This window comes from Erythranthe guttata, chromosome 13, assembly GCF_056151865.1.
Source record: "Erythranthe guttata isolate IM_541 chromosome 13, IM_541, whole genome shotgun sequence".
Classification (NCBI taxonomy): Eukaryota; Viridiplantae; Streptophyta; class Magnoliopsida; order Lamiales; family Phrymaceae; genus Erythranthe; species Erythranthe guttata.
The window spans coordinates 19,564,792-19,588,748 of NC_142545.1; the positions used below are offsets into that span (position 1 = coordinate 19,564,792).

The 23,957-nt window shown below is 37.6% G+C and overlaps 5 protein-coding genes across 8 annotated transcripts; 2 read left to right on the top strand and 3 right to left on the bottom strand.

Annotated features, from left to right (window-relative positions):
- Positions 1 to 288: 288 nt before the first annotated feature.
- On the top strand, positions 289 to 6,028 carry RAN1 (copper-exporting ATPase / responsive-to-antagonist 1 / copper-transporting ATPase (RAN1)). The gene is made up of 9 exons (XM_012974263.2): positions 289 to 1,177; positions 1,656 to 2,270; positions 2,467 to 2,896; positions 3,026 to 3,351; positions 3,875 to 3,933; positions 4,034 to 4,376; positions 4,494 to 4,694; positions 4,807 to 5,064; positions 5,174 to 6,028. The coding sequence occupies exons 1-9, from the start codon at positions 908 to 910 to the stop codon at positions 5,648 to 5,650; spliced, it is 2,979 nt and encodes a 992-aa protein (XP_012829717.2). The 5' UTR covers positions 289 to 907; the 3' UTR covers positions 5,651 to 6,028.
- A 4,244-nt stretch (positions 6,029 to 10,272) lies between these two features.
- LOC105950887 (Pectin lyase-like superfamily protein) lies at positions 10,273 to 12,625 on the bottom strand. Its single transcript, XM_012974261.2, has 3 exons — positions 12,260 to 12,625; positions 11,898 to 12,125; positions 10,273 to 11,603 (listed from the first exon to the last, which is right to left on the bottom strand). The coding sequence occupies exons 1-3, from the start codon at positions 12,428 to 12,430 to the stop codon at positions 10,572 to 10,574; spliced, it is 1,431 nt and encodes a 476-aa protein (XP_012829715.2). The 5' UTR covers positions 12,431 to 12,625; the 3' UTR covers positions 10,273 to 10,571.
- Positions 12,626 to 12,871: 246 nt separating this feature from the next.
- Positions 12,872 to 16,160, bottom strand: QRT3 (Pectin lyase-like superfamily protein). Of its 3 annotated transcripts, none has more exons than XM_088811614.1 (4): positions 16,132 to 16,160; positions 14,591 to 14,826; positions 14,252 to 14,491; positions 12,872 to 14,175 (listed from the first exon to the last, which is right to left on the bottom strand). In XM_088811614.1, exons 2-4 carry the CDS (start codon positions 14,792 to 14,794, stop codon positions 13,171 to 13,173), a joined length of 1,449 nt encoding a protein of 482 aa, XP_088667740.1. In that variant the 5' UTR covers positions 14,795 to 14,826; positions 16,132 to 16,160; the 3' UTR covers positions 12,872 to 13,170. The 3 variants fall into 3 exon arrangements, with proteins under 3 accessions (XP_088667740.1, XP_088667739.1, XP_012829714.2); XM_088811613.1 differs by having other exon boundaries at positions 16,102 to 16,160; XM_012974260.2 differs by having other exon boundaries at positions 15,031 to 16,160.
- A 1,927-nt stretch (positions 16,161 to 18,087) lies between these two features.
- AAH (allantoate amidohydrolase) lies at positions 18,088 to 21,464 on the top strand. 2 transcript variants are annotated; one of them, XM_012974258.2, is made up of 12 exons: positions 18,088 to 18,570; positions 19,020 to 19,090; positions 19,204 to 19,307; positions 19,389 to 19,473; positions 19,557 to 19,673; positions 19,763 to 19,872; positions 19,950 to 20,055; positions 20,141 to 20,227; positions 20,324 to 20,566; positions 20,650 to 20,775; positions 20,849 to 21,010; positions 21,109 to 21,464. In XM_012974258.2, exons 1-12 carry the CDS (start codon positions 18,435 to 18,437, stop codon positions 21,229 to 21,231), a joined length of 1,470 nt encoding a protein of 489 aa, XP_012829712.2. In that variant the 5' UTR covers positions 18,088 to 18,434; the 3' UTR covers positions 21,232 to 21,464. The 2 variants fall into 2 exon arrangements, with proteins under 2 accessions (XP_012829712.2, XP_088667669.1); XM_088811543.1 differs by having other exon boundaries at positions 18,285 to 18,874.
- On the bottom strand, positions 21,411 to 23,948 carry LOC105950883 (protein kinase family protein / C-type lectin domain-containing protein). The gene is made up of 5 exons (XM_012974257.2): positions 23,552 to 23,948; positions 23,393 to 23,456; positions 22,833 to 23,246; positions 22,173 to 22,743; positions 21,411 to 22,085 (listed from the first exon to the last, which is right to left on the bottom strand). Exons 1-5 carry the CDS (start codon positions 23,633 to 23,635, stop codon positions 21,551 to 21,553), a joined length of 1,668 nt encoding a protein of 555 aa, XP_012829711.1. The 5' UTR covers positions 23,636 to 23,948; the 3' UTR covers positions 21,411 to 21,550.
- Positions 23,949 to 23,957: the final 9 nt, after the last annotated feature.

Below are 23,957 nucleotides of genomic sequence, written 5' to 3' on the forward strand. Positions count from 1 at the left end.
CTTGGTTTTCCAAATATGCCCTCTTTCTAATAACTCCACCTATAACACGTCTTACGTATTTTCTGCATATATTAATATTTTCCTGAGTTTAATTTTTATTGCCAAAGAAAATTGAACATTGACGAGGTCAGAAGACCACAACAAGATTAATGTTTGACTACTTTTTTCCGCCTTGCTAAACTTGAAACTAAAAATTAATTACAAGAGATTCATGGCAAATTAAAAGATGCTAATCATAATAGGCAGTTGCAAGATAATGCTTTGTGATTATTTAGCAATTAAGAAACCAACTTTATCAAACTAAACACACCATCATTGCTTATCATCATTCAAACACACAATTTCACAAATAGATGCTACTGTTTTTCTAGCATCATCTCTAAACTGCCCTCATTTAATTATTTCCATCAAGTCAAACCTATCTAAAGTCTAAACATAAAATTAAATTGTACATGTATAATTTAATTTAATTTTGGAAAAAAATAATTATAAAAGATAAAATTAATTCTTGCCTTGTCATTAATTCATTTTATAAAGTCTGTGCTGGTGAAATTTCTCCCACCCCCATCAACCAATCAAACCCCTTCTTACAAAAAAAAAATAAAAAAATCCCTACTTACCAAAAACATGCAGTACAGCTAAGTAGTACAATCCTGTTTTCGTAATTTCACAATTTTCTGGATTACGAAAATTATAAATTGCTTAAATCCGCTATATTGGCTTCCCTCCTGTCTCCCTTCCCCACCCACCCACCCACAGATTTCTCTAATTCTCTCTCTACATATAAAATATATTAATTAATTATTAATTTCCTATTGATTGATTAAAGTATCAACGGACAAATACAACTTCGCTGTTTTCTTGTTAGAGGCGGTCAGGAGGAGGGGGTTTTACAATTGCGCTGACGATGACCGGCCTGCAGTTAACTGCCGTTGCCGGAAAAGGCTCGGGAGCATCGGCGGAGGATGCCGGAGAAGAGGATAGGTTGTTGGGTGCGTACGACGAAGAGTATCCTGCCGATTTGCGGCGAATTAATGTCAGCGTGACCGGGATGACGTGTGCGGCGTGCTCCAATTCCGTAGAATCGGCTCTCATGAGCCTGAGCGGCGTTGTCAAAGCCTCCGTCGCTTTGCTTCAGAACAAGGCTGACGTCACCTTTGATCCCGCCTTAGTAAAGGTCTGGTCAATCCCCTTTTCCTAACTCGTGTAATCATCATGTTCATACGCATGTAGATGCTGTGTATTTGGTATGCTAGTTCATTAGTGGACTGTATTATTATTATAGCAATCTATTGGTTTGGTGATAACTTTGAAAATCCTGGTAGATTAGCCTAGTTGGGAGATCGGAAGGCTACTTTCCCTGATAATATTGTTAGTTGTTAAATTTTGTAACCGTAATTTGTGTTTTTGATTACGGTTTAGCTTTCTAGTTGTAGTGGCTAGATCGTTTTTAGTTATGTCCTTAACTGATGTTTCTGGCTTAATGGGGGAACCGGTGTTATTTTCTAGCAGGCAGAAACTAATTTGTTTCTTTTCGTTGGTGGAAATTCTGGTTGATTTCTCTGGGTACTCCTTCAATTTTTAAGAATTGTAAAGATTCAAATTTTGCTCTCCTCCCAATATCCGTAAGTTGATTGATCCAGTTCTCATTTCAGGATGAAGATATTAAAAATGCAATAGAAGATGCTGGATTCGACGCAGAAATTCTACCTGAACCAAGTACATCTCATTCTAAACCAGGTGGGACCGTAATAGGTCAGTTCACAATTGGAGGAATGACATGTGCTGCTTGTGTAAATTCCGTAGAAGGGATTCTGAGAAATTTACCAGGTGTAAGAAAAGCTGTAGTTGCCTTGGCCACATCTTTAGGTGAGGTTGAGTATGACCCAACTGCTATCAATAAGGATGATATAGTCACTGCAATCGAAGATGCTGGTTTTGAAGCTTCATTTGTACAGAGTAGTGAACAGGATAAACTTGTGCTCGGCGTTACTGGGATTTCTAGTGAAATGGATGCGCAGATGTTAGAAGGAAATCTTTGCACCTTCAAGGGTGTGAGGCAATTTCATTATGATCGAACATCTAAAGAATTAGCAATTCATTTTGATCCTGAGCTCCTCGGTTCCAGAGCATTAGTTGACATGATCGAAAGTAGCAGCTACGGAAAGCTAAAGTTACATGTAAAGAACCCTTATACCAGAATGACTTCCAAGGATCTAGAAGAGTCTTCAAATATGTTTCGGCTTTTTACGGCGAGCTTATTACTGAGTGTGAGTTACTCTATTTTTATGCTTCATTGTTTTTTTCTTTTTAGCATTGTAACACTAATCAGGGCTGCTACTCGGTATTATTATCTGGCAATAATTTAGCATATTAAACCATGCAGAGTCATACATATGAAGTTAATTATTTAATGAGGTTTTCTTTTACCGAATTAATCTTTGTTATCCTACTTAATTGCTCCAGGTTCCGGTCATTTTTATGAAAGTCATCTGTCCTCACATACCTCTGTTATATTCTCTACTACTGCGGCGTTGTGGTCCATTCCAAATGGGTGATTGGCTGAATTGGGCATTGGTAACTGTTGTTCAATTTGTTATCGGCAAACGTTTCTATGTTGCAGCTAGCAGAGCACTCAGAAACGGTTCAACAAACATGGATGTCCTGGTGGTATTGGGAACTTCAGCTTCATATTTCTATTCTGTGTGTGCATTACTATATGGTGCGATGACTGGGTTCTGGTCCCCGACATATTTTGAAGCAAGTGCTATGCTTATCACGTTTGTACTTCTGGGTAAGTACTTGGAGAGTCTTGCAAAGGGGAAGACCTCGGATGCTATCAAGAAGCTCGTGGAGCTTGCTCCTGCTACTGCTATATTGATTATTAAAGACAAAGGTACGAGTTTCTTACTCTCCACGAGGTAATGCGAGTATAACAGAGTAAATGCGAGTTTTTTTTGACACATTGAGACCAGCTGCTCCTTGGTGCGAGACCTTGTTGAATAACAACACTCGGATTTTGCAGGTGGAAAAGTTACTGGAGAAAGAGAAATTGATGCTTTGTTGATTCAGCCTGGTGATATATTGAAAGTAATCCCAGGGACAAAGGTTCCTGCTGATGGCATAGTTGTAAATGGCTCAAGCTATGTAGATGAGAGTATGGTTACTGGTGAATCTGCTCCTGCTCTGAAAGAAGTCAATTCTTCAGTTATTGGAGGTACAATAAACTTGCATGGTTCGCTTCACGTACAAGTCAGCAAAGTAGGCTCTGACACGGTCTTAAGCCAAATTATATCTCTGGTTGAGACTGCGCAGATGTCTAAAGCTCCCATTCAGAAGTTTGCCGACTTTGTGAGTCTTAACTTTTACTGATTTAACATGTTCTTTGTGTTTTTCGAGTTTGTTGTTGCGCGCTGATTGTGAAACTGATGAACCCGTGCTTCCCTAAATATGAAGCTACCCACCCCTCCTACCCTAAAAAATGACAAGAAAAAAAATTAAAATGGAGGGAAATAAGATCTCCAGCTGTCCAGCATTGTTCAAGGGCAATTTTTGTTCATCTGCCTGCTCATTTATAATGGTAGTACCCCGGCAGTGAATGGAGAACTATCAGTTAAATCTTCCCTGGAAAATCATATATGGACTATGGTGTCAAACATGAAGAAAATGTTGTAAGCTTGTTAGAACTATAGGATATAGATTGATATGGAGTTCTGTCACATGCTAGCGATATAATACTTTTTGTTTGTCCATAGGTTTCCATGTGTCTCACCTGGCTCCATGAACTTTTACTACTGCATTAATTAGTTTTGTCCTGCACTATATTTAGTTCCAAAATGGTTTCCTAATTGTTGGGCACTTTTCTGACCTACAGATTGCAAGCATTTTTGTCCCTGTAGTAGTAACTTTGGGATTCTTGACATTGCTGGGATGGTATGCTTTCCATATAAACTTGCTCAACAATTAATGAACTATTAGTAACAATCTTGCTCTGTCTTCTGACTCTTACTTAATATATGGCATCTCCACGCAGGTATTTTGCCGGGGTTCTTGGAGGCTACCCTAAGGAGTGGCTGCCTGAAAATGGCAATTATTTTGTCTTTTCCCTTATGTTTGCAATATCAGTTGTTGTGATTGCATGTCCATGCGCACTAGGATTGGCCACCCCAACTGCTGTCATGGTTGCAACAGGGGTTGGAGCTAACAATGGTGTGCTTATAAAAGGAGGAGATGCATTGGAGAAGGCACAGAAGGTCAAGTATGTCATATTTGATAAGACTGGAACATTAACGCAGGGCAAAGCCACAGTCACCACTGCAAAAGTTTTTTCAGACATGGATCGTGGTGAATTCCTAACATTAGTTGCTTCAGCAGAGGTAAAGTTGCAAAGTTTCGTATTGATATTCTTTTAAGCCAGTGTCCATTAATATCATTGCATTTGCGTAAGTGTAGCAACATTTCTGAACTATTGTTGCTGCTTTCATTTGGCACAGTCTAGTAGTGAACACCCATTGGCCAAAGCAATACTTGGATATGCCCGCCATTTCCATTTCTTTGATGTGCCTTCTGCTATAAAGGATGCTCAAATCCAAGGGCTGGAATCTAAGTCCTCCGCGTGGCTTCTTGATGTGTCGGATTTTTCTGCTTTGCCTGGAGAAGGAGTACAGTGCTTTATAGGCGGAAATAAAATTTTGGTGAGTAGTTCACACGAGTTATAATGCCGATCTTTGAAAAGGTTCTGTATTGTTGGAGAAAAAAAAATGTTTCTTTTTATACTCATCCAAGGTTCTTATCCCTTTTTAACAGGTTGGTAATCGGAAGTTGATGACTGAAAACCGTGTTGCTATTCCGAACCATGTGGAGAATTTTGTTGTAGAGTTGGAAGAAAGTGCCAAGACTGGAGTACTTGTGGCCTGCAACAACGATGTAATTGGTGTTATGGGAATAGCAGATCCACTAAAGAGAGAAGCTGCAGTTGTTATTGAAGGCCTAAAAAAAATGGGTGTCACCCCTGTCATGGTTACTGGTGATAATTGGAGAACAGCCAAGGCTGTTGCAAAGGAGGTTGGTACCTTGTCGAAGAGACAATTCCTTTATTATAGTCCATAATTATGACAATTTAATTATAGTTCATTTATTAATATAAATCTGAAAATTGTGATTTGTTATGAAGGTTGGGATTACAGATGTTAGAGCAGAAGTGATGCCTTCGGGAAAAGCGGATGTTATTCGTTCGTTCCAGAAAGATGGGAGTGTTGTGGCAATGATTGGAGACGGGATTAACGATTCACCAGCATTGGCTGCAGCTGATGTAGGTATGGCGATTGGGGCGGGGACAGACATTGCTATAGAAGCAGCGGACTATGTGCTAATGAGAAGCAACTTAGAAGATGTCATCACAGCTATTGATCTGTCGAGGAAGACTTTCTCGAGGATTCGGTTGAATTACATCTTTGCCAGTGCTTACAATATTATTGCAATACCGGTTGCTGCTGGGGTTTTCTATCCTTGGCTGAGAATCAAGTTGCCGCCGTGGGTTGCTGGTGCGTGTATGGCGTTGTCTTCTATAACTGTTGTGTGCTCTTCTCTGCTTCTTAGGAGGTATAGAAAACCCAGGCTTACCACTTTACTGGAAATCACCGTTGAGTAGGAATTAGACCGATGTAAAATGAAAAAGGAAAAAAAAAAAGAAAAGAAAAAAATAACAGAGAGAAAATGTATGTTAGGGATCAGTTTGGCTTCTTGGAAAGCCTAATGGAGGAATTCATGAAGGGATTGCTTGGGGTTTTTTTTTATCGGTCCTTGATTAAATTTCAGTATTTCCTCCTCTATAGTCTTGGATTTGGTTATATTGTGAACAAGACGTGTGATATCTGTTGAAATGTAAATTTCAGTTGTTGTTGTACAGTAATGGAGAATTTTGTATTAATATTGAATATGCTGTGCTGTCGTGAAATATATATCTGTTTCAGAATATGCAGAAATAGTGATTATTTAGAATGAATGGTTGAATTAGACTTGGCTTTCATGACTCGGGCAGGATTCATATTTTTAATGTTGCATTTCTATTGAACAAGAATTTTCGTCCCTCTTTGCTTACTTTCAATTTGCTTTCTTTTGCTTTCATGAGAAGTGGTCAAAACTTGGAAAGGGAAAAAAAAAGTTACTTGATTTAAGATATACAAGTTACTTTCATGAGTGTGTTTTAGTGATTGATGATCCGGGTGGGGTGGGGTGGGGTGGGATTGTGCATCTAAATTACGGTCAAAAATGTCAACTTTGGCTACATTTTCAATTAGCAGCAGCATTATATTCCACCACCAAGTTTGAATGAAATGGATCTTTTCACTGTAGTCAATTGTCACCATTTGTTATCCCACGCAAAAAAGAAAAAGAAGAAGAAGGTAACAATTCGTAATGGTGCTTCCTAGAAGCATGTATGTCAATTGTCATCACGATCATATCTAACCGTATCTTTTTAATTACTCTCACTGCTTAATTATATTCTCTTTATTATATATATAATAAGACTGATCGACTATGTATTATTCCTAATATTCCTATTGTCGAAGAAAGATATTAATTATTTATTTATTAATAAAAATCTGGAGAGGGTAGAATTATGAGTAGTGACGAAATGCAGAATTATAGTGGAACTTGGGAACATGAATACTACGGCCAGCTGCACCAACCTGCCATTGTTTACCGGACACCTTTTTCGGATGATGATCGGATCAAGTTGTTGATCCCCGGTGGTGATCATGTCAGAACTTCAACAGCAAATGCCGCAGTTAATGTTTCCAACCAACTAACAAACGGAGGAGAAGTAAAGCAGGAACATCGTCACCGACAACTTTTCTGAACGCGAGCATCACAAATTTTCGAGCACTGGTGCAGCAACACACTTCCCGCAGCGGTGGCGGTAATAATGGATCAATTAGTAATTCCAGAAAAGGCCCAATCACCTTGTGCTTTGATTCCTCTTCATCAATATCAACTGTCAATCATCATGAACCCAATTCACTCATGCCCAATATTAGTTCCACACAAGCTCATCATCAAAATTACTATCCTAATTAATCATTCAGAAAGTATTTTCTTTAATTTCCCTTTTTAATTATCCCCGTTCTTCGTATAATGTACTGAGATGTAACAAAACATACATCCTTGGTGTTAATGAATGAGATCGATTCGATCTACGAACTGAACTATTCTATTTCCAAATTCAGTTTTCTCATGTTATTATATATATAGATTCATGCAAAATTAGGGTTTTATATATGTTTGCCTTATTCAGTGAGTGTGTTGTTCGATTGCGAGTGGTTTGATGTGTGAGTTTATTTGTACTGCTATATAGTATACAATAATTAGCCAAGTAGTTAGGCTCTTGGTCCTGCACATAAAGTTTGTTTGGGTTGGTAGCTAGGTTAAATAATAAACAAACATGCATGTTAATTAATTAATGAATTACTCGATCAACAACCAAATAAAGCTGACACGATCGATCTTTAGCTAATAGTGGGTTGGGTTGTTTGCATGTCTTAATCTCAGGCACGTTCTGACAAAATTCTTTTCGTTTGTTCAAACTTCAAAGTCATTGTTTTTTTTTTTTTGCTCTTTTTGACCCTCTACCTTAATTAGCTTCATCGATGCAGATCAACTTTTTAATTTCCTGTCGATCGATCAACGACACACATCGATCACATGATGTGTATGTTGTAATACCATATCCTATCTCCATATCGGGAAAAAGGTTTAAACAACTATGCAATATAAATCCATGACGTACGGGCCTTGTAAAAGAAAGTAAAATTACGACCAGATTCGATTAATTTTTTTTTTCCGGCAAGTTCCTTGTTGCGCAAATTCAACTGACAAGACCCGTTCTACTTTGTAATTTGTAATATATATAATTTGATTTGTACTAGAACACTATGTCTATATATGGTTTTCATGGGGAGTTGAAGTACAGAAAAAGACATGTTGACATGAAATTACTTGGAAGTTCAATTTTAGTTTAGTTTATTGGCACCCCAGGATTGCGTTCACATATATATTCTAATATCTGCAGTAACAGATTTTGCTTCTTCCATCATGCTGACTACTCCCGTATCTTTATATTATATAATATACATAATAATACTGTGCTGCGAATACAATTAATTAATTTTATCCTAGCTCATAATAATTCATAAAAATAAAATAAATAACTCTATCTGGCCTTCATTGTTAGCATAAGTACTTTAACAAATCAAATCTTCTACTTGTTTAATTATTGGGAAAAGGACAATTTAATTTGTTCCTTGGTTAACTTTTCGATATTATTATTAATTCTGTTAGAATACTTGGAAAAGTATCATGCATGATCCTCTATGAAAAAATAATAAATTGATTAGTCGTCGGATAATCGACGAAAAGCCATATATATATATATATATATATATATATATATATTGAAAAGATAATTAAAATATTGGATAGACTCATGACCAAGTATGGATGATATAATTTGATAGAAAAATATTATAGGTAGGATGATATCAAATAAATAATGTGGCATTCACATTAGACTTAGACCTTTGGCTCCATTAGTTGTGGAATATGTGGGATGCATGGAATAAAAAGAGGTAGCTAGTGAGATGATAGAACTAGGTCAAAAGAAACCCCATTAAGCATTATTATTAATCTAGTAATTAATCCTGATCGAGATGACGTAAGATTATCATATGATATAGGTGATGATGAAGACAAACATTGGTGCTTCCTGGAAGCATCTCCAGTCCCTCTCTTTCTGTGACAACAAATCCATATATGATATATCCAATATCCATCACAGTTAACTGATATAATGAATTGAATTGAACAAGAGTCAACATTCAACATTCAACATTATTTTAATACTAGCTACTACATCATATCGTCAGCGCTAATAACCCTTTGATTTTGAATCCCCCATTCTATTCAATATGATTCCTTCCCACACAATTAATATATACAGGAGAGTGATATATCACTGCAGATCAGCGCATCATACATTATATTAATATCTCTCCCAGGTAATTAATTACAACCTAGCTAGTTAGCACACAATCAATCATATCTATATATATACATATAATTAAGAACATGCAAAGCAGCAGCAATGAGTGGGCCCAAGACACGTTCATGCCCGAATTAGGGTTTGATGATGATGACATTAATACGGGTGAAGCTGCAAGCCAGGTAGTAGTGATTGCAGGCGACAAATCGCGGGGCCCGAAAGTTTTGCCCATTGGAAAACCCATCAGAAGGCGGTCACGGGCTTCAAAGAAGTCCCCGGCCACTCTCCTCAACGCTAACGCCAGCAATTTTCGGGCCCTGGTCCAACAATTTACGGGGTGCCACAGTAGTAGTAGTAGTAGTCCACTATCACCATTTGGGATCATGACTACTACTACTAATTATAAAGGCCCCATCAACTTGAACTTTGCCCAGCATAAATCTTCCAATCTTGGTCGGTGGAGCGTGGCCGCAGCTAATGATGATGATGAACAAGTACATCAACAAAAAAGTTTCTTCTCATTCACCGCCAATAATATGTCTGATGTTACTACTACTACTGTTGCTGCTGCTGATCATGATCGTCATAACGAATTGCTTCATCATCATGTTTCCGCAGTGAATAATAATTATGAGCTGCCATCTAGACCTGGTCATGATCATCCATTGACTTTAGATGATTTTGACTTGGAAAACCTTTCCTTGCAACAACTCGTGTCAGGACCTGCAGATTATTCTACACTACCAGCTCCTGGAACAAGAAATGACCCCCTCTTCTGGGGATATTAATTATTAGGATCATTAAGCTGGTAAGCATGCATATTGATTCATTAGTTCAATTAAGCTGGTCATGAGATAATTATCAAGTTCTTAGTTATTGTTCAATCAACTGGTGCTCCAATCCGTTGATTTTTATTTGTATTAGATCGATGTCATCCATCGTTTGATAGAGTATAATAGGATCCGTCCATTACATTAGTATGGTAGCTAGCGCTAGCTGTTATTTGTGATTTATGTGTCCGTACCTTAATATGTGTTCGGAATATAATGTATATTGGTTTAATTTGTTGCATACAAATATTGCATTCATATTGCCAGCTGATAATATTTTATTTGGACTCTACTCTAATAACATACATATGTACACAATCATGAAGAGGTGTTGTTTTCACTACATAATTATTTAAGGATTACACTATAATTAATATTAAAAAACGGAGTTTCTGATTAGTCGAACATAGAGCGCCAAGATTGCAACTTTTTAATAATCATCTATTTCACTCTGTGTTACATTGTGGATTCTTGAAAAATGCCAGCATCATCTTAATATCATGAGCTATTAATAAATAAGAAATTAAATCTGATTTCTCAATAATCATATAATTATATTGCTCATCAAATTTATTTCCAAAAGTATATATATATATATATATATATATATATATATATATATATATATATATATCTAGTTGTGAACCATATGCAACTCTTGATTTCCTAGATTGCAAAAATTCCCACCCCAACAGATCGAATTATTGCTGATCAACAAAAACAGAAACAACAGCATCAGCCGGTTTCTGGCTCTCAACCACCACCACATTATTCGACACATTCGTCACAGCATGCACAGGAAATCCACCAGCACCAATCCCTCCCTTTACATAAACCGAGTACTGAAAATGACTTATTTTATTCGGAAACAACAAAATTCCCGAAAAATCAGCCGCCCATTTAGTTCCATTTCCAGCCACTTCCAATCTAGCCACCGTTGATTTCAAGCTCATCCCATCCACCACATTTTGATCAACCACCACCTGATCAACGCTCTTGAACGCACCATCAAGTTTCACACACGCCACCCTATTCTTAGGATCCCCGGAAAATACATTATTCAAAATATTTAAACCCGAAATTCGACCGGTAACAGACTTGAGCACAATATTCCCATCCCCCAAGAAAAAACCGTTGGAAACAAGAACCTGATCAGGATCTTCAATCACAATACTATTGTAATCCAAATAAGAATTAACAATCCTGTTCTGCGCTGATTTAACTAGAATTCCAACTCCACCCCAATACGTAGCCTTGTTATAACAATGCACATCGGTTATTACATTGGCACGGCCTCTGAGTATAATTCCAGTTGCTGCAGAGAAGATTGCAACATCGGTAACCGCATTATCCGTGCTGGCAATATCTATAGCAGTGCCTGTGTAAGTCTTTTCTTCTCTGTCTCCACCGACGGTTGGGTGCTGTCCGAGGAAGGAAGTTGATATCAGGGTTTCGTGTCCTCTAAGGACAAGGATTCCCTGTGTGGTGAAGTGGAGGAAGAAGCAGTTGAGTATGCGAATTCGGGCTGAGTCGATTATTAGAAGGCCTCCTCCTCTGTATGTGGAATCGAAGAGGATGTCGTGGAAAGTTATGTCCTCGTATTTCATTCCATTGTTTAGGTCTTTTCTGTCTGAAAATTTGTCTGTGGGTTGGTGAGAATCTGGTGCCCATAGTTCGATCAGATGCCTGTCACCTGGAAATTTGTCTGATGCTCGAAGTGTGCCTCCTTTAACCTAATCATAAGATTAAAGGGAGTGATTGCATTAATTAAGCGCGTGTTTAAAATTAGCAGACTTTAAGAAAAGGTTGTCGGAGATGGAGTTGGTTTATGGTTGGAAAGTAAAAGGAGATTAAAGAAAATACAGCCATGTACGGGAAAAAAGAGAGTAATACTAATATATATATGTATATAATTAATAATATTTCATTGAAAAATGGTGGTGTGGACGACGCGCTTTATTGGACTTTGAAAAAGTGAAAGCTTCTTCATACATTTTAATGGTGGATTATTAGGAAAAAATGTGTACCAGAATGTTGCCTATGTTGGGAGGAAATCTGATGGGAGAGCTGATCCTGAAATTGCCGCCTTGAAAATCAATGGTTACGCCGCCTAAATCAGTGATTCCGGGGAGCAAGAAAAGACCATTTTGCAGTTTTACGGCATCGTTTAAGGCCTCCATTATGGCGGAAGTACTATCCTGCGCCCCTGTGGGATCGGCACCGTACCCGATTGGATAAAACACTCTGCCATTGCTCTGCATGTATGTAGTTAAGCAAAAATGGATCCATATGATTAATAACACACAAAAAAATAAAATAAAGGGATTATATATATTATATTGTATGTGGAGAGGAATGCATATATTATTATATAAATATAATTTGAAACCTTTGGAACTGGCGGAGAAGGCACAGTAGATGCTGTAAGAGAGGTTTTGTGTAGAAGCTTTGTTTGAAACTGGTACTGCAGCTTCACTTGTCTCACTGAACATTGCGCTTCTTTCAACACTAGTACTAGAACAAACACACAGATTATAAATGCTAAGGAAAAATTTCTCATTTCTACTGTCTTGTTATTTTCTTTAATTTGTTACAACTGGCCGGTGGTTTGAAAGAGAGTTACAGAGAGAGAGAGAGAGAGAGAGAGGGAGGGAGACAAGTATAATATATATATACACGACTGGCACTGGGGATGGAATCATCAACAATTTGGTGAGATTGCGTATTGATTAATTTAGTGCTGATTTTTATATCCATTCTTTTAAGAGGAAATATAATCTAATTTCTAATACCATTTATGAAATGAAGTTGCATATTTCACTTTATCAAATTTTGCCATTTCAGTTCACATTATATTTCTTGACGTGTGTACTACTGCACTGCACTTTATTATTTTTTTCCGCAAGAGTCAATCTGTGATAATTTTGGGTCTCTTTACATCATTACATTTCCCATTCATTACAGTTTTTTATTTTGATGCTTCAATACAGACAGTCATGAGTAATACTAATATTCGATCCCATGTATATATATACATCAATATGTCTGGACTGAATATCACCATACATTTGGACTGAATCCTGTCCTGTCAACTCTGCTTTATATTTACATTTGTTTCTCTTACTTGATTACATTCAAATGCTCTCTATATATATTGATTGATTGATTGATTGATGATTCAACCGAAAATTGGTTACCCACCGACCATTAACGCCATGGACGATGACTCGCATGAATGCCTATAACACTTACCTAATACATATGTAAAAATATATATATCCATTGCTGAGAGGAACCTAGTTAGATTGATTGATCGGCAGTAATATAAACACTCGCAGCAGCAGGCACTTGAGACTGAATCACAACTGTATTACCCGACACATTTCGCAATGCGTGAACTGGGAAAGAACCGTCGTTCGTTATGAAACTGTACTGCACTTGCTTAATAAGATTCGGAAATACAAACACCGAGTTGAAATCTGCTGTCCATGAGCTACTATTTCCCTCAATGCTGCTTCTTCCCACTGTCGACTTAAGCTTCATTCCGTTCACATTGTTCTTGTCAATCACAACCTGATCAACCTCGTTGAAACCCCCGTTACTCTGATCCAACTGAACAATCTCAACCCCGCTATTCGATCCTGAAAACATGTTATCCACTATATTAACCCCATTCACCACACCCTTTATGGATTTCAACACAACATAAGCATCTCCAAGGAAAAAGCTGTTGGAAATCGTGAGCTGGACAGGATCCTCCGCAACGATTCCCGTGTAGTCCAGGTAAGAATTCACGATCCTTGTCTGTGCTAAACCAGGCGTCTTCAGATATATCCCTGTTCCCCCGAACCCCGTTGCCTTATTGTAGCAATGAACACCGGTTATTAAATTGGCTTGGCCCGTGATCATAATTCCAACGGCTGCTGAGAATATGACAACCTCTGACACGGAGTTGTCGTTGCCAGCTAGGACAATTGCTGTGCCTGTGAAGTTCCTCTCGAGGGGGTCGCCCCCGCCTGTGATGTGCTGGCCGAGGTAAGAGTACCGGATGTAGGTCTCGTGACCACCTTGTACCGAGATTCCTGTAGTGTTGAAATGTGTGATGTAGCAGTTGTCTATGTTTGTTCTGAGGGAGTTGATGACTTGGATTCCTCCACCCCTGTAATTACAGTCCAGCAAGAGATCTCTCATTGTTACAAACTCGTAGTTATATACTGAGGTAGCGTTGTTTGAGGCGGGCGATAGATCGATCAAGTAGCCATCGTTTGGGAAATTGTCCGATGCGATTAGTGATCCTCCATGAATCTGTTATTGATACATTAGTCATTAGTTTCAAGAAAATCTTGAAATGAATCGAAAGTGCGTTGGTTGAGAATCTTACGACAAGATTTCCTCTTCCAGGGAGAGGGAATTGAAGCGGGCGGCTGATCAAGTAATTGCCACCATCAAGATCAACTCTGGCCCCACCAAGATTCACTATTCCCTGGTACAAGACACCGTGTCCAGGCCCGTTTAGTGCATCCGATATAGCTCCAAGAATCGCGTCTGTGCTGTCTGATTTTCCGGTAGGGTCTGCACCGTATGATGTCACGTGATACACAAGCGGGCCCGCATTTGCTGCCTGCATATTAATTAACGATGGTGATGAATAAGGTAGATGAACCGGAAAAACACTAGAGGTTCTTGATTTTAACTGATATATACATAATTAAGTGCTTACTTTTGGGATCTTTTTGGCATGCTTTTGAGTTGAAACAGAATCGCGTTGAAGGACTTGAATTTTGTGCAAATGAGCGCGAGAAAAATGTAGCTTTTCAAAATGATCGAGCTTTGGGGAGGTGTTTTCACCGTAGACTTGAATAGAGATAAAACTGCTCATTGCAGCCACAATGAATAAGAATACAGCTATTCTTAAGGTTCCCATCGTCGTCCTTTTGTCCTTCGGGCAACCTTGCGCTGTTGGATCGGAATAATTTTCGTTATTGATCATGTTACTTATAAGACAGACTTTGTATTTATTATATGTATATATGCAGGCAGGGAAATAGGGACATAAAAACTGATTTAATTTGTAAGCATGGAATGAAAAGAAGTTGACACAACTAAAAAGTGGAAAATAAGAAAAAGAAATGTCATAATGATTCATCATGAGATTAACACCTGAATTTGTTGCAGGAAGCTCTCTTTTGATGTTGTTTATTTATTAGTGTTACCAGGCATACATATTTATGTGATGCAATAATAATATAAGAAATGTTGTTTAAAGTGTCGTGTACCCCATGGCACCAAAATTATGCAATTCTTTCTTAAAAAAGTTAGAGATGCGTGCAAGGTATAGTTTCTAACAGGGGAAACTCTATTTATTACTTCAATAATCTTTCTAACAACCTTCTCCTCCTCTTTGTGTTTGGTTTCTTGATTAATTTTCTGTGATCTGTATTTATGATGAACAGTAAATTTATTTTCTGGTTGATCCACCACACCCACTAATTGTTTTTGACTAATAATGTACTTTAGTGCAGTAAAGACTGTTAGGCACCTTGGAATTTGAGAATCAATTGGTTGAGAATTTAATTACAGTTGAAGAGAAAAATGAGTGCATGTGGTAAGAATTTAAGGGGTGGTGGAGGAAATGAGATTTCCTTGAATTGGTCATTATTTGAAATGTCTGCATCTCTTAATTTCCTCAATAAATAAATAAATAAAAACAATTGCCAATATATCTCAGAAGGTTGTTTGATAGGGTAGGTAATGTTAGGTGTCCTAAATGCTTGAATTGATCATCTAAACTCACTTTTTAGGTGCATAAATAAATTCTGAGGCCAAGAAAATAAGAGGATTGGTTAATCAATATATATAAGAAAATGTGATTTTTTTTTTTCTTTTTAAAATTTATATGTACTAATTGATGTTTCCAAACAAGAGGAACTAATTATTATGTCAACAATCAATATATATATAGCAAACAATATTAAAGTGGATGATGCATATCATACAACATCAAACCAACCATCTGTTGGTTTGATTAAGTAGCATGACAGTAATACATTAATTTCCAATAAAGCAATGTGCACAAGAAACTGTGAATGGAAGAGAAAAGTGATTCAAGTTTCAACACATTGTAAAAAAGAAAAGCAAATATATATATATATATGTTCATGAAATCGATGAAAGAACAAGAATCGATGATATTCAGAAATTTTGAAAAGGGAAAAAATGAAAGTTACTGACATGAATGATAAAAGATTGCAGAAGTTGGACCTTAATTAGATGGAATGGAATTAAGGGGTAAAATGAAAGTATGCATGAATATAAATATAAATATAAATATTTGGGGGAAACAGAGTGAGTTCACGCAGGCCGTACGTACGTACGTGCCCACTAATTACACACCATGCGTTATTATTAGAACAAATATTATTTACTTGTTAAAGATGCTTGCTGCATGTGGTAGGAATTAATTAATTAATTAAAGAAAATCGCACACATATATTATATTATTTACAAATGGGGTTGTGTAAATATGCATGATGAAAGCATTGTGTTGCTGGGTTGTAATAAAAGCCTATTTGGATGCAAGAAGCCCAAATCGGACAAATCACTCACGGCCCGGCCCAATTATGTCCAGACATATATATATATATGGGCCGCTAATGTGCGAGGGGTGGAAGGGTTAACACAGACTTAACAGAAAGGTGGCGCATTAGTAAGCAGCGTTGGATTGCACTAATCACTAATTAATTAATTAATTAATTAATTATTAGGGTAAATTACAAACACCCCCTGAGGTATGGTCAAATTACAAAAACCACCCTCTTGTTTGGATAATTACATCTACCCCCCTCAACTATGATTTATTCTTACACCTCCACCCTTATTGTGCCAAATTCATTATAATCATCTAGATTCCGTGGAATGTGCTCTAGTTTGTATTTGTTTTGTGTAAAAATACAGTTTCCGATGCACCATAAACTGATATACACAAGCTAAAAATCACATATTATGATCATCTTACTTCATAATGTAGAGTTTGAATGGTATAAAACGGGTAGAAAAGTGATAATATTTCATATAATCTCGAAGATTCCACTAAATTTGAAGAGCTGAGGGGGTGATTGTAATTATCCAAAAAAGAGGGATGTTTTTGTAATTTGACCATACCTCAGGGGGGTGTTTGTAATTTACCCTTAATTATTATATTTTAGTTGCTGATGGTGGGAATGGGATGACAATGATTCCTATGACTATGTACAGGCCCGGTTCTGAGGGAAGACGACCAAGGCGGTCGCCTAGGGCCCCCGATTTTTTACGAATTTTAGGGGCCCCCAATTCTAAAAAAATAGTGCTTATATATTAGTCTTTGTTGATAATATATATTTAAGGGCCCTTATTAAAAGAAATTATAACCATATAAATAATTTACACTTATTTTTTTTAAATATTATGTAATATAAATTAAGAATTCAAATCAAAATTTTCATAGTAAAAGATTAATCTTTCTTTTTGTTTATGTTACTTTTTTTTTTTTTTTTTCTTTAGAGTAGTACGTGTAGTCATAAGTATATTATTTGAAATGCTAACTAACATATATTAATTTTGCCTAATTTATTTGTTTCTTAGATGTTTTAATTTTTTATAATTTTGCTTCATCTTAATATATTGTCCCATAAAATATAGTATAGACTTATTTTAATGTAAATGTTAGTTAATAGTTTTAATTAAATTCCAAATTTTACTGCGAATCAAATATACTATGGGTGAGGGGTATACCAAAATTAAAAAAAAAGTATTTTTCAATAATATTTTATAAATATAATTTTTTTGCCCCCATTATTGTTTTGTTTAATTAGTTCACACTCTTTTATAAATTTATTAGGTTCATTTTATGTTTAATAAAAAAATATTATGTTTAAAACTCTAAAGATATTTTTACTAAAATTTGGCATTTTTTTCACGATTACCTCTAGAAAAAATCGGGGGCGATGCCCTCGAACCCCTAAAAGTTTAACCTACCCCGTCATATTATTTCCGGAAAAAAAAAAATCGTTGCCCCAACTAGGGGGCCCCATTTCAACAATGTCTACAAAATTCGCCTTGGGCCCCCGAAATCCGAGGAACGGGCCTGACTATGTATGATGAATCTGAATCTGAATCTTCATTCTTCTGTCTATCCATCTTCCTTATTAATTACATTCGTTCATTGGAATCTTGTTTTATACTGAATCAAAATTCAAAATATGTAGACTAATATTAAAAAGCAAAAAAGAAGACGACGAACTGAACATTCATCATCATAACAAAATAAGGGGGAAAGAAGGCCAAAAAATAACTACTAGTGGGGCTCACATGCATATTTGTGGGGCCCACAATTAGGAACACAGTCACACAATCAATCACGAGAGGCAGCCACAATTGCTGGCCGCCATTACCACACAGAAAAGACTACCTTTTTTGCTGAGCGGTTTAATTTTCTAGTGTGTAATTGCGTGGCCCATTTCGCTGCTTCCTTCTCTTTCTCTTTCTCTCTCTTTCCGAGGGAAGCTTAGCAGCACAACCCACCACCCATGGCGGCGTCCCGACCCAATTCATTCGTCGCAGTTCCCGATGTTTTCGTGTCAGTTTTATCTTTCTTGCTCGTAATAATAATACTTGCTGCTCTCCCACTCCCACATGCCTTGGCTTCCCCTAATGGATTATCTGGTAATTATCTCCTTTTCCCGCTCTTCCATCTCACTCATCAACCCAATTTCATAATCACCATCTTTGCTTCTTCTACTTGCTTCTTTCATTCATTATGGGATTCTCGATTAGTATTTTATTCATTTTCCTTTTGTCTAAATCTCCTTTTTATCTGAGATTCCAGATTGAACCAGTGGCGATTCGTCGGTTGTTTTATGCTATTTATATATTTATTTGTCATTGTCATTCTTATTATTATTGTGATTATTGGTTGGGAGCATGTTGGCGGCTGAGCTGAGCTTCAAGAAATTACCAACTTCATCATGTAGGATTATTAAATAAATATTTTAATTTGATTATGTAATTTAAGTTGATTTGGAAGGGTTGTGCTGTGGTAAAACTGAAATTTGTAGTCAGCACTCTGTTTTATGCTGCATATTCAATTCATTATGTGTTCAACATATATACAGAAGGGGCAAACCTTTTGCATTCAGAAATACTCAAGGACGAAGCAGTCGCAAGACTAATTGATCTTGGGAAGGTACACCACTAAGCTTCACTCTTGTCGACAGGCTATAAATTTTGTAGATTCTCATTTAATGTTAATAATACGATACAGTTAGTCTCAAGCTAATTTGGCTTTCGGCATCGTAGGTGAGTGATACAGAGGAATATCTTGAAAGGACTTTCCAGTCTCCAGCTTCTGTCAGAGCAGGAAATCTTATTCGACTATGGATGGAAGATGCTGGTTTGCTGACGTAAGATTTTGTAACTTATTCTCTCAGTATTACCGTGCTAAAAAATTTACAATATTGACATTTCCGTATTCTTTTTGTTAGATGGGCTGATCAAATGGGAAACGTGCATGGTCGGCATGAAGGACTAAATCCAAGTGAGAAAGCTCTGTTAATCGGCTCTCATTTGGTGAACCACCATATTCTCTACTTCATTTCACCAAATATACCTATTATAGATGGTTTTTTTTTAACTAGAGTGCGTTTATGTAGGATACTGTCATTGATGCCGGAAAGTTCGATGGAGCATTGGGAATTATTAGCGCAGTGTCTGCATTGAAGGTGTTGAAAACCAGAGGAATGCTTGGAAAACTTACGCGACCAGTGGAGGTAACAAAGCTTTAGGCTACATTAAATCCTCCGTAGATGAAACTTATCCGAACATCACATTTGATTATTTGGTTATTCCTTTTCTTCAGGTTATTGCGTTTAGTGACGAGGAAGGAGTTAGGTTTCAGTCTACCTTCTTAGGAAGTGCGGCTATTGCTGGTGTATTACCTGTTTCAACACTGCATGTGCATGACAAGAGGTTTTATTTACATAATTAACTGAAGAAGTTGTACTCAACTCTATTTCGGAAGTTCTCTAATAGATAGATATTCTCAGTGGCGTCACAGTGCAAGGCGCTTTGAGAAAGAACTCCATTGAAATTACAGAGCAGAATCTCGTGCAGCTCAAATATGACCCTGATTCTGTATTCGGTTATATTGAGGTATGCAAAGCATTACTCGGAATAAAGACATGATATGTTCAATTTTCATGCAAGACTGAAAGAGTATTTATCTTTTGCACGACAGGTTCATATTGAACAGGGGCCTGTGCTCGAGACTGTAGGACTTCCTCTAGGTTTGGTTAAAGGGATTGCAGGGCAGACACGCTTGAGGGTAATTCTCATCTGCATTAGCAACACGATTCAGATTATCTATGTCTTAATTTATATCTTAATTAAAAAAATCAGGTAAATTTTCGTAATTTTGCAGGTGACGGTGAAAGGTTCACAAGGGCACGCAGGGACAGTACCAATGAAAATGAGGCAGGATCCAATGGCTGCAGCTGCAGAAATGATTGTATTTATGGAGAGTCTTTGTAAACAACCTCAGGATTATTTATCATATGATAGTCAGTGTACAACATCAGCAGTACAATCTCTTGCAGGATCTCTTGTTTGTACTGTTGGAGAAATTTCAACTTGGCCAAGTGCAAGTAACGTAATTCCCGGACAGGCAAGTAGTCGAATTCACCTCGAAACTGTTTGTTTCCAAAGGGTATCTTTTTGTTGGTGTAATAAGGAATGATGTCTATACAGGTGACCTTCACGGTTGACGTACGTGCAATGGATGATTTAGGACGAGAGGCAATTATCTACGAAATGTCTAATAGAATGTACCACATTTGTGATAAGCGTTCTGTTCTTTGTGTTATTGAACGCAAGGTGTGACATTTTTCCGTCTAAATCTTTTCATACTTGTTGCCGAAAATGTAATTTTTTTTTGGGATAATTTCAGCATGATGCTAATGGAGTGGCTTGTGACCCTGAACTGAGTTCGAAGCTCAAATCCGCGGCTTATACTGCTCTGAAACGATTAAGTGGCGAGAATCCTGGTGAAGTGCCTGTATTGATGAGTGGAGCTGGACATGATGCAATGGCCATGTCTCATCTAACTAAGGTAGGTGACTTTATTACCATTTTAACTTCCGAACCGATGAATAGTTTTTTTTTTTTTTTTTCACTTTCTAATTGAAGATCTGCTGGTTTCTGATAAAGGTGGCAATGTTATTTGTGCGATGCCGTGGCGGTGTTAGTCATTCTCCAGCTGAGCATGTATCGGATGATGATGTTTGGGCTTCTGGAATGGCGGTCCTCTCATTTCTTGAGACTCTTTTGTAATTAATTAGTCCTGACTCGTGTTAATTACCTCCTCCAAAATTGTGATGTATTAGTCATTTCGTGGAAAACAACATATTGTTGTCTCCAAGAAACGGAAAAAAAAAAATGTATATATCTCTCATCAATCTTTCCTCACTGCCTCTTACAGTAGTTGTTAGTTTCGCAACTCTCGGACAATGTTTCTTAATAAAAATTCAACAGGCGAGGCAACACTTCATATATGTTTCGAATCATTACAAGCATCAGCGAATAAACGTAACTGCTAGCATATAACTGTATTCTTCTAGTGATATAGAAAAATGCAAATCAGCTCAACATTTTATTTCAAAGAAGGCTGCTGTGCTAACTGCTGTAGCTGGTGGACAACATGAGACATACGCGGCCTCATAGATGGCACATGCTGCGTGCAAGAATACACAAGATCCACAACTTTCTGGATTGTTCCGGATTCCGGAATTACAGAGGAGGAAGACGAAGAAGACGATATTAGAGGATCCAATAGCTCTAAATACCGATGTGATTGCACCAGAGGTGTGGCCCACTCGAATATACTCTGCCAACCCACAGAATCAACAGCTTGTGCTGGTCTACGCCCGCTAACAATTTCCAGCAAAAGTACCCCAAAGCTGTACACATCACTCTTTGTTGTGAGCTCATTTCTGTACACAAATTCTGGAGCAAGATATCCGTGGGTCCCACCTGCCATCACCCTCCTCTCATGCATCACCTCCCACGGAACAAACTTGGACAGACCAACTCCCATTAGATGTGCATCAAAGTCTTCATCAAGAAGTACATTAGTTGCACGAATATCACGGTGCACCACCTGTGGCTTCACCTTGTCATGGAGGAATCTGTTGATTAAAACAAATGAATCAAAATTACAGACATAATAATATATTTAAAAAAGAAAGAAAGAAAGAAAGAACGAAAAAACTAACGCGATTCCTTGTGCGAGACTTGTGGCAACTTTCATCCTCATGGCCCAATCCAGTGTTCTGCCACCTCTGGGGATATGGTGGAGCCATCTATCTAAAGGACCATTGATGATAAAATCGTAGACAATGTATCGATCTCCATGGTCATAACAACATCCTTTGACAGCCACTAAATTTGGGTGGTGCAGTCTTGCTACCCTTCCTATCTCGGAATAGAACTCTTTCTTCCTCTGAAAACCAGATCTCTTCAACCTCTTAACTGCTACTCTCGACCCGTCTGGTAAAAGTCCACTATAAGTGCCCCCCGTTTTCGCATCACCGATAAGACGGTTTCCTTCGCTGAAATTCTTTGTGATCGACTTTAGTTCCTCGCGTGTGAAAACTTTCCATGAAGGACAAACTAATGCCAGTTCTGCTGGATTTGACTGTTTCCGAGATCGTTTACGCCTTTTATTACGTCTGTATAAGAGAAGCCATAGTACAACAGCAAGAGTAGTGCAGAAGATGAAACCGCTCACAACAGCAAGAATTATCAGATATTCCTGGTGGCAGTGCATACCGTAACATCTATTTTCTGATACAAAATATAAATCAACCTTTCAGACGAAAGGCAAACAAAGTAATTCTATGCGAGTACAGGTTAACAACAAATAGAGCACATACCGTTATCAAGCATGCACAAGAAAGGGTGTGACGTATTGCATGCTTGAGCCACGAGAGACGTAGTTCCATTAATCATCAGTGTGCACAAATCTGTCAAATTACTGTTAAAGCAAGACTGATTGATACAACCAGAGAGGGCGAATGAGATAGGAGCGGTGGACGAATTCCAATAAGATGTATTATCAGACCAGTTCCAGTTTTTGTTGATAAATCTTCCACCGATCCAGCATCCGTTGGAATTTTCATTACATAACTTTTGAAGCGCATTTAGTTCTTGCGGTGATGTTACTGCTGCCAGATGCCCACCGTAAGATTTGCATTGCTTTTCAGATTCATCCCAAGATAAATTATTTGCAGCATACATAAAACACTTTGTGTTACTAGGGTTGCTACTCCAACCAGAAGGGCATGGCACTGTAAAGACAATTTTTTTTTCTCAGTGCAAGTACATTTGACAACAAGGAAAGTAAATTTATTTCAGGTATATCCAAATAAATGCTTTACTTCCCATATTAATCAATTACAGGTAAAGCAAACCAATCTTCAACAAAAAGTCTAACCTTGTGTGTGAGTTTGATTTAAAGGAGGAGCCATTAAAGAGGTATCAAGCGACTCATTAAATCCCTAAAAAAAAGATTCAAACCGAAGACGTATATAATAACTTGAAAAACAAAGGGATGTAATTTAAGAAAGATTAGAGTTTGGGTAAGTAGGCTGACCGAGTTGGAAGCTCCGAGTGAAAGCAGGAGGCAAGAAATGAGCAGTGTGAGAGTCTGTACGTGGATCTCCAGCTTGGATTCCATGAAGGTATTACTCTGCTCAAGCAAGGAACCCTTACTAAAACAAAAAGGAAGATTACAAGCTAAATCGAAGAAAATTCATATATGAGAACGGACAGAAATGCTGCGGGTTTGAGCTGCTATTCATACTGAACAGCAGCAAGATCGCAGATACCAGAAATACAATTAGGGTTTTGATATTGGGGTCGAGGAATTTAAGGTGAATTGACTGTGGAAGTTGAAGTTGGTGATTTTTCTGACAGGGGCAGTTATTTCTCTTGTCCTTGTTGCTGTTGTTGGGTCGTACCCGGTATTGACCCGACCTTTATCCGGGTCGCCAGTCCAG

Excerpts from the sequence above, each read along its gene's own strand:
- QRT3 (XM_088811614.1), bottom strand. The coding sequence starts at position 14,794 with ATGGGAACCTTAAGAATAGCTGTATTCTTATTCATTGTGGCTGCAATG. Across the intron at positions 14,492-14,590 it reads ATGCCAAAAAGATCCCAAAA|GCAGCAAATGCGGGCCCGCT; the intron begins GTAAGCACTTAA and ends ATTAATATGCAG. Across the intron at positions 14,176-14,251 it reads CTGGAAGAGGAAATCTTGTC|ATTCATGGAGGATCACTAAT; the intron begins GTAAGATTCTCA and ends TATCAATAACAG.
- LOC105950883 (XM_012974257.2), bottom strand. The coding sequence starts at position 23,635 with ATGGAATCCAAGCTGGAGATCCACGTACAGACTCTCACACTGCTCATT. Across the intron at positions 23,247-23,392 it reads AAATCAAACTCACACACAAG|TGCCATGCCCTTCTGGTTGG; the intron begins GTTAGACTTTTT and ends TTGTCTTTACAG. Across the intron at positions 22,086-22,172 it reads AGTCTCGCACAAGGAATCGC|ATTCCTCCATGACAAGGTGA; the intron begins GTTAGTTTTTTC and ends TTTAATCAACAG.
- AAH (XM_012974258.2), top strand. The coding sequence starts at position 18,435 with ATGGCGGCGTCCCGACCCAATTCATTCGTCGCAGTTCCCGATGTTTTC. Across the intron at positions 19,308-19,388 it reads GAAGATGCTGGTTTGCTGAC|ATGGGCTGATCAAATGGGAA; the intron begins GTAAGATTTTGT and ends TCTTTTTGTTAG. Across the intron at positions 21,011-21,108 it reads CCATGTCTCATCTAACTAAG|GTGGCAATGTTATTTGTGCG; the intron begins GTAGGTGACTTT and ends TTTCTGATAAAG.
- LOC105950887 (XM_012974261.2), bottom strand. The coding sequence starts at position 12,430 with ATGAGAAATTTTTCCTTAGCATTTATAATCTGTGTGTTTGTTCTAGTA. Across the intron at positions 12,126-12,259 it reads CTTCTCCGCCAGTTCCAAAG|AGCAATGGCAGAGTGTTTTA; the intron begins GTTTCAAATTAT and ends ACATACATGCAG. Across the intron at positions 11,604-11,897 it reads CCAACATAGGCAACATTCTG|GTTAAAGGAGGCACACTTCG; the intron begins GTACACATTTTT and ends TCTTATGATTAG.
- RAN1 (XM_012974263.2), top strand. The coding sequence starts at position 908 with ATGACCGGCCTGCAGTTAACTGCCGTTGCCGGAAAAGGCTCGGGAGCA. Across the intron at positions 4,377-4,493 it reads CATTAGTTGCTTCAGCAGAG|TCTAGTAGTGAACACCCATT; the intron begins GTAAAGTTGCAA and ends CATTTGGCACAG. Across the intron at positions 5,065-5,173 it reads CCAAGGCTGTTGCAAAGGAG|GTTGGGATTACAGATGTTAG; the intron begins GTTGGTACCTTG and ends TTTGTTATGAAG.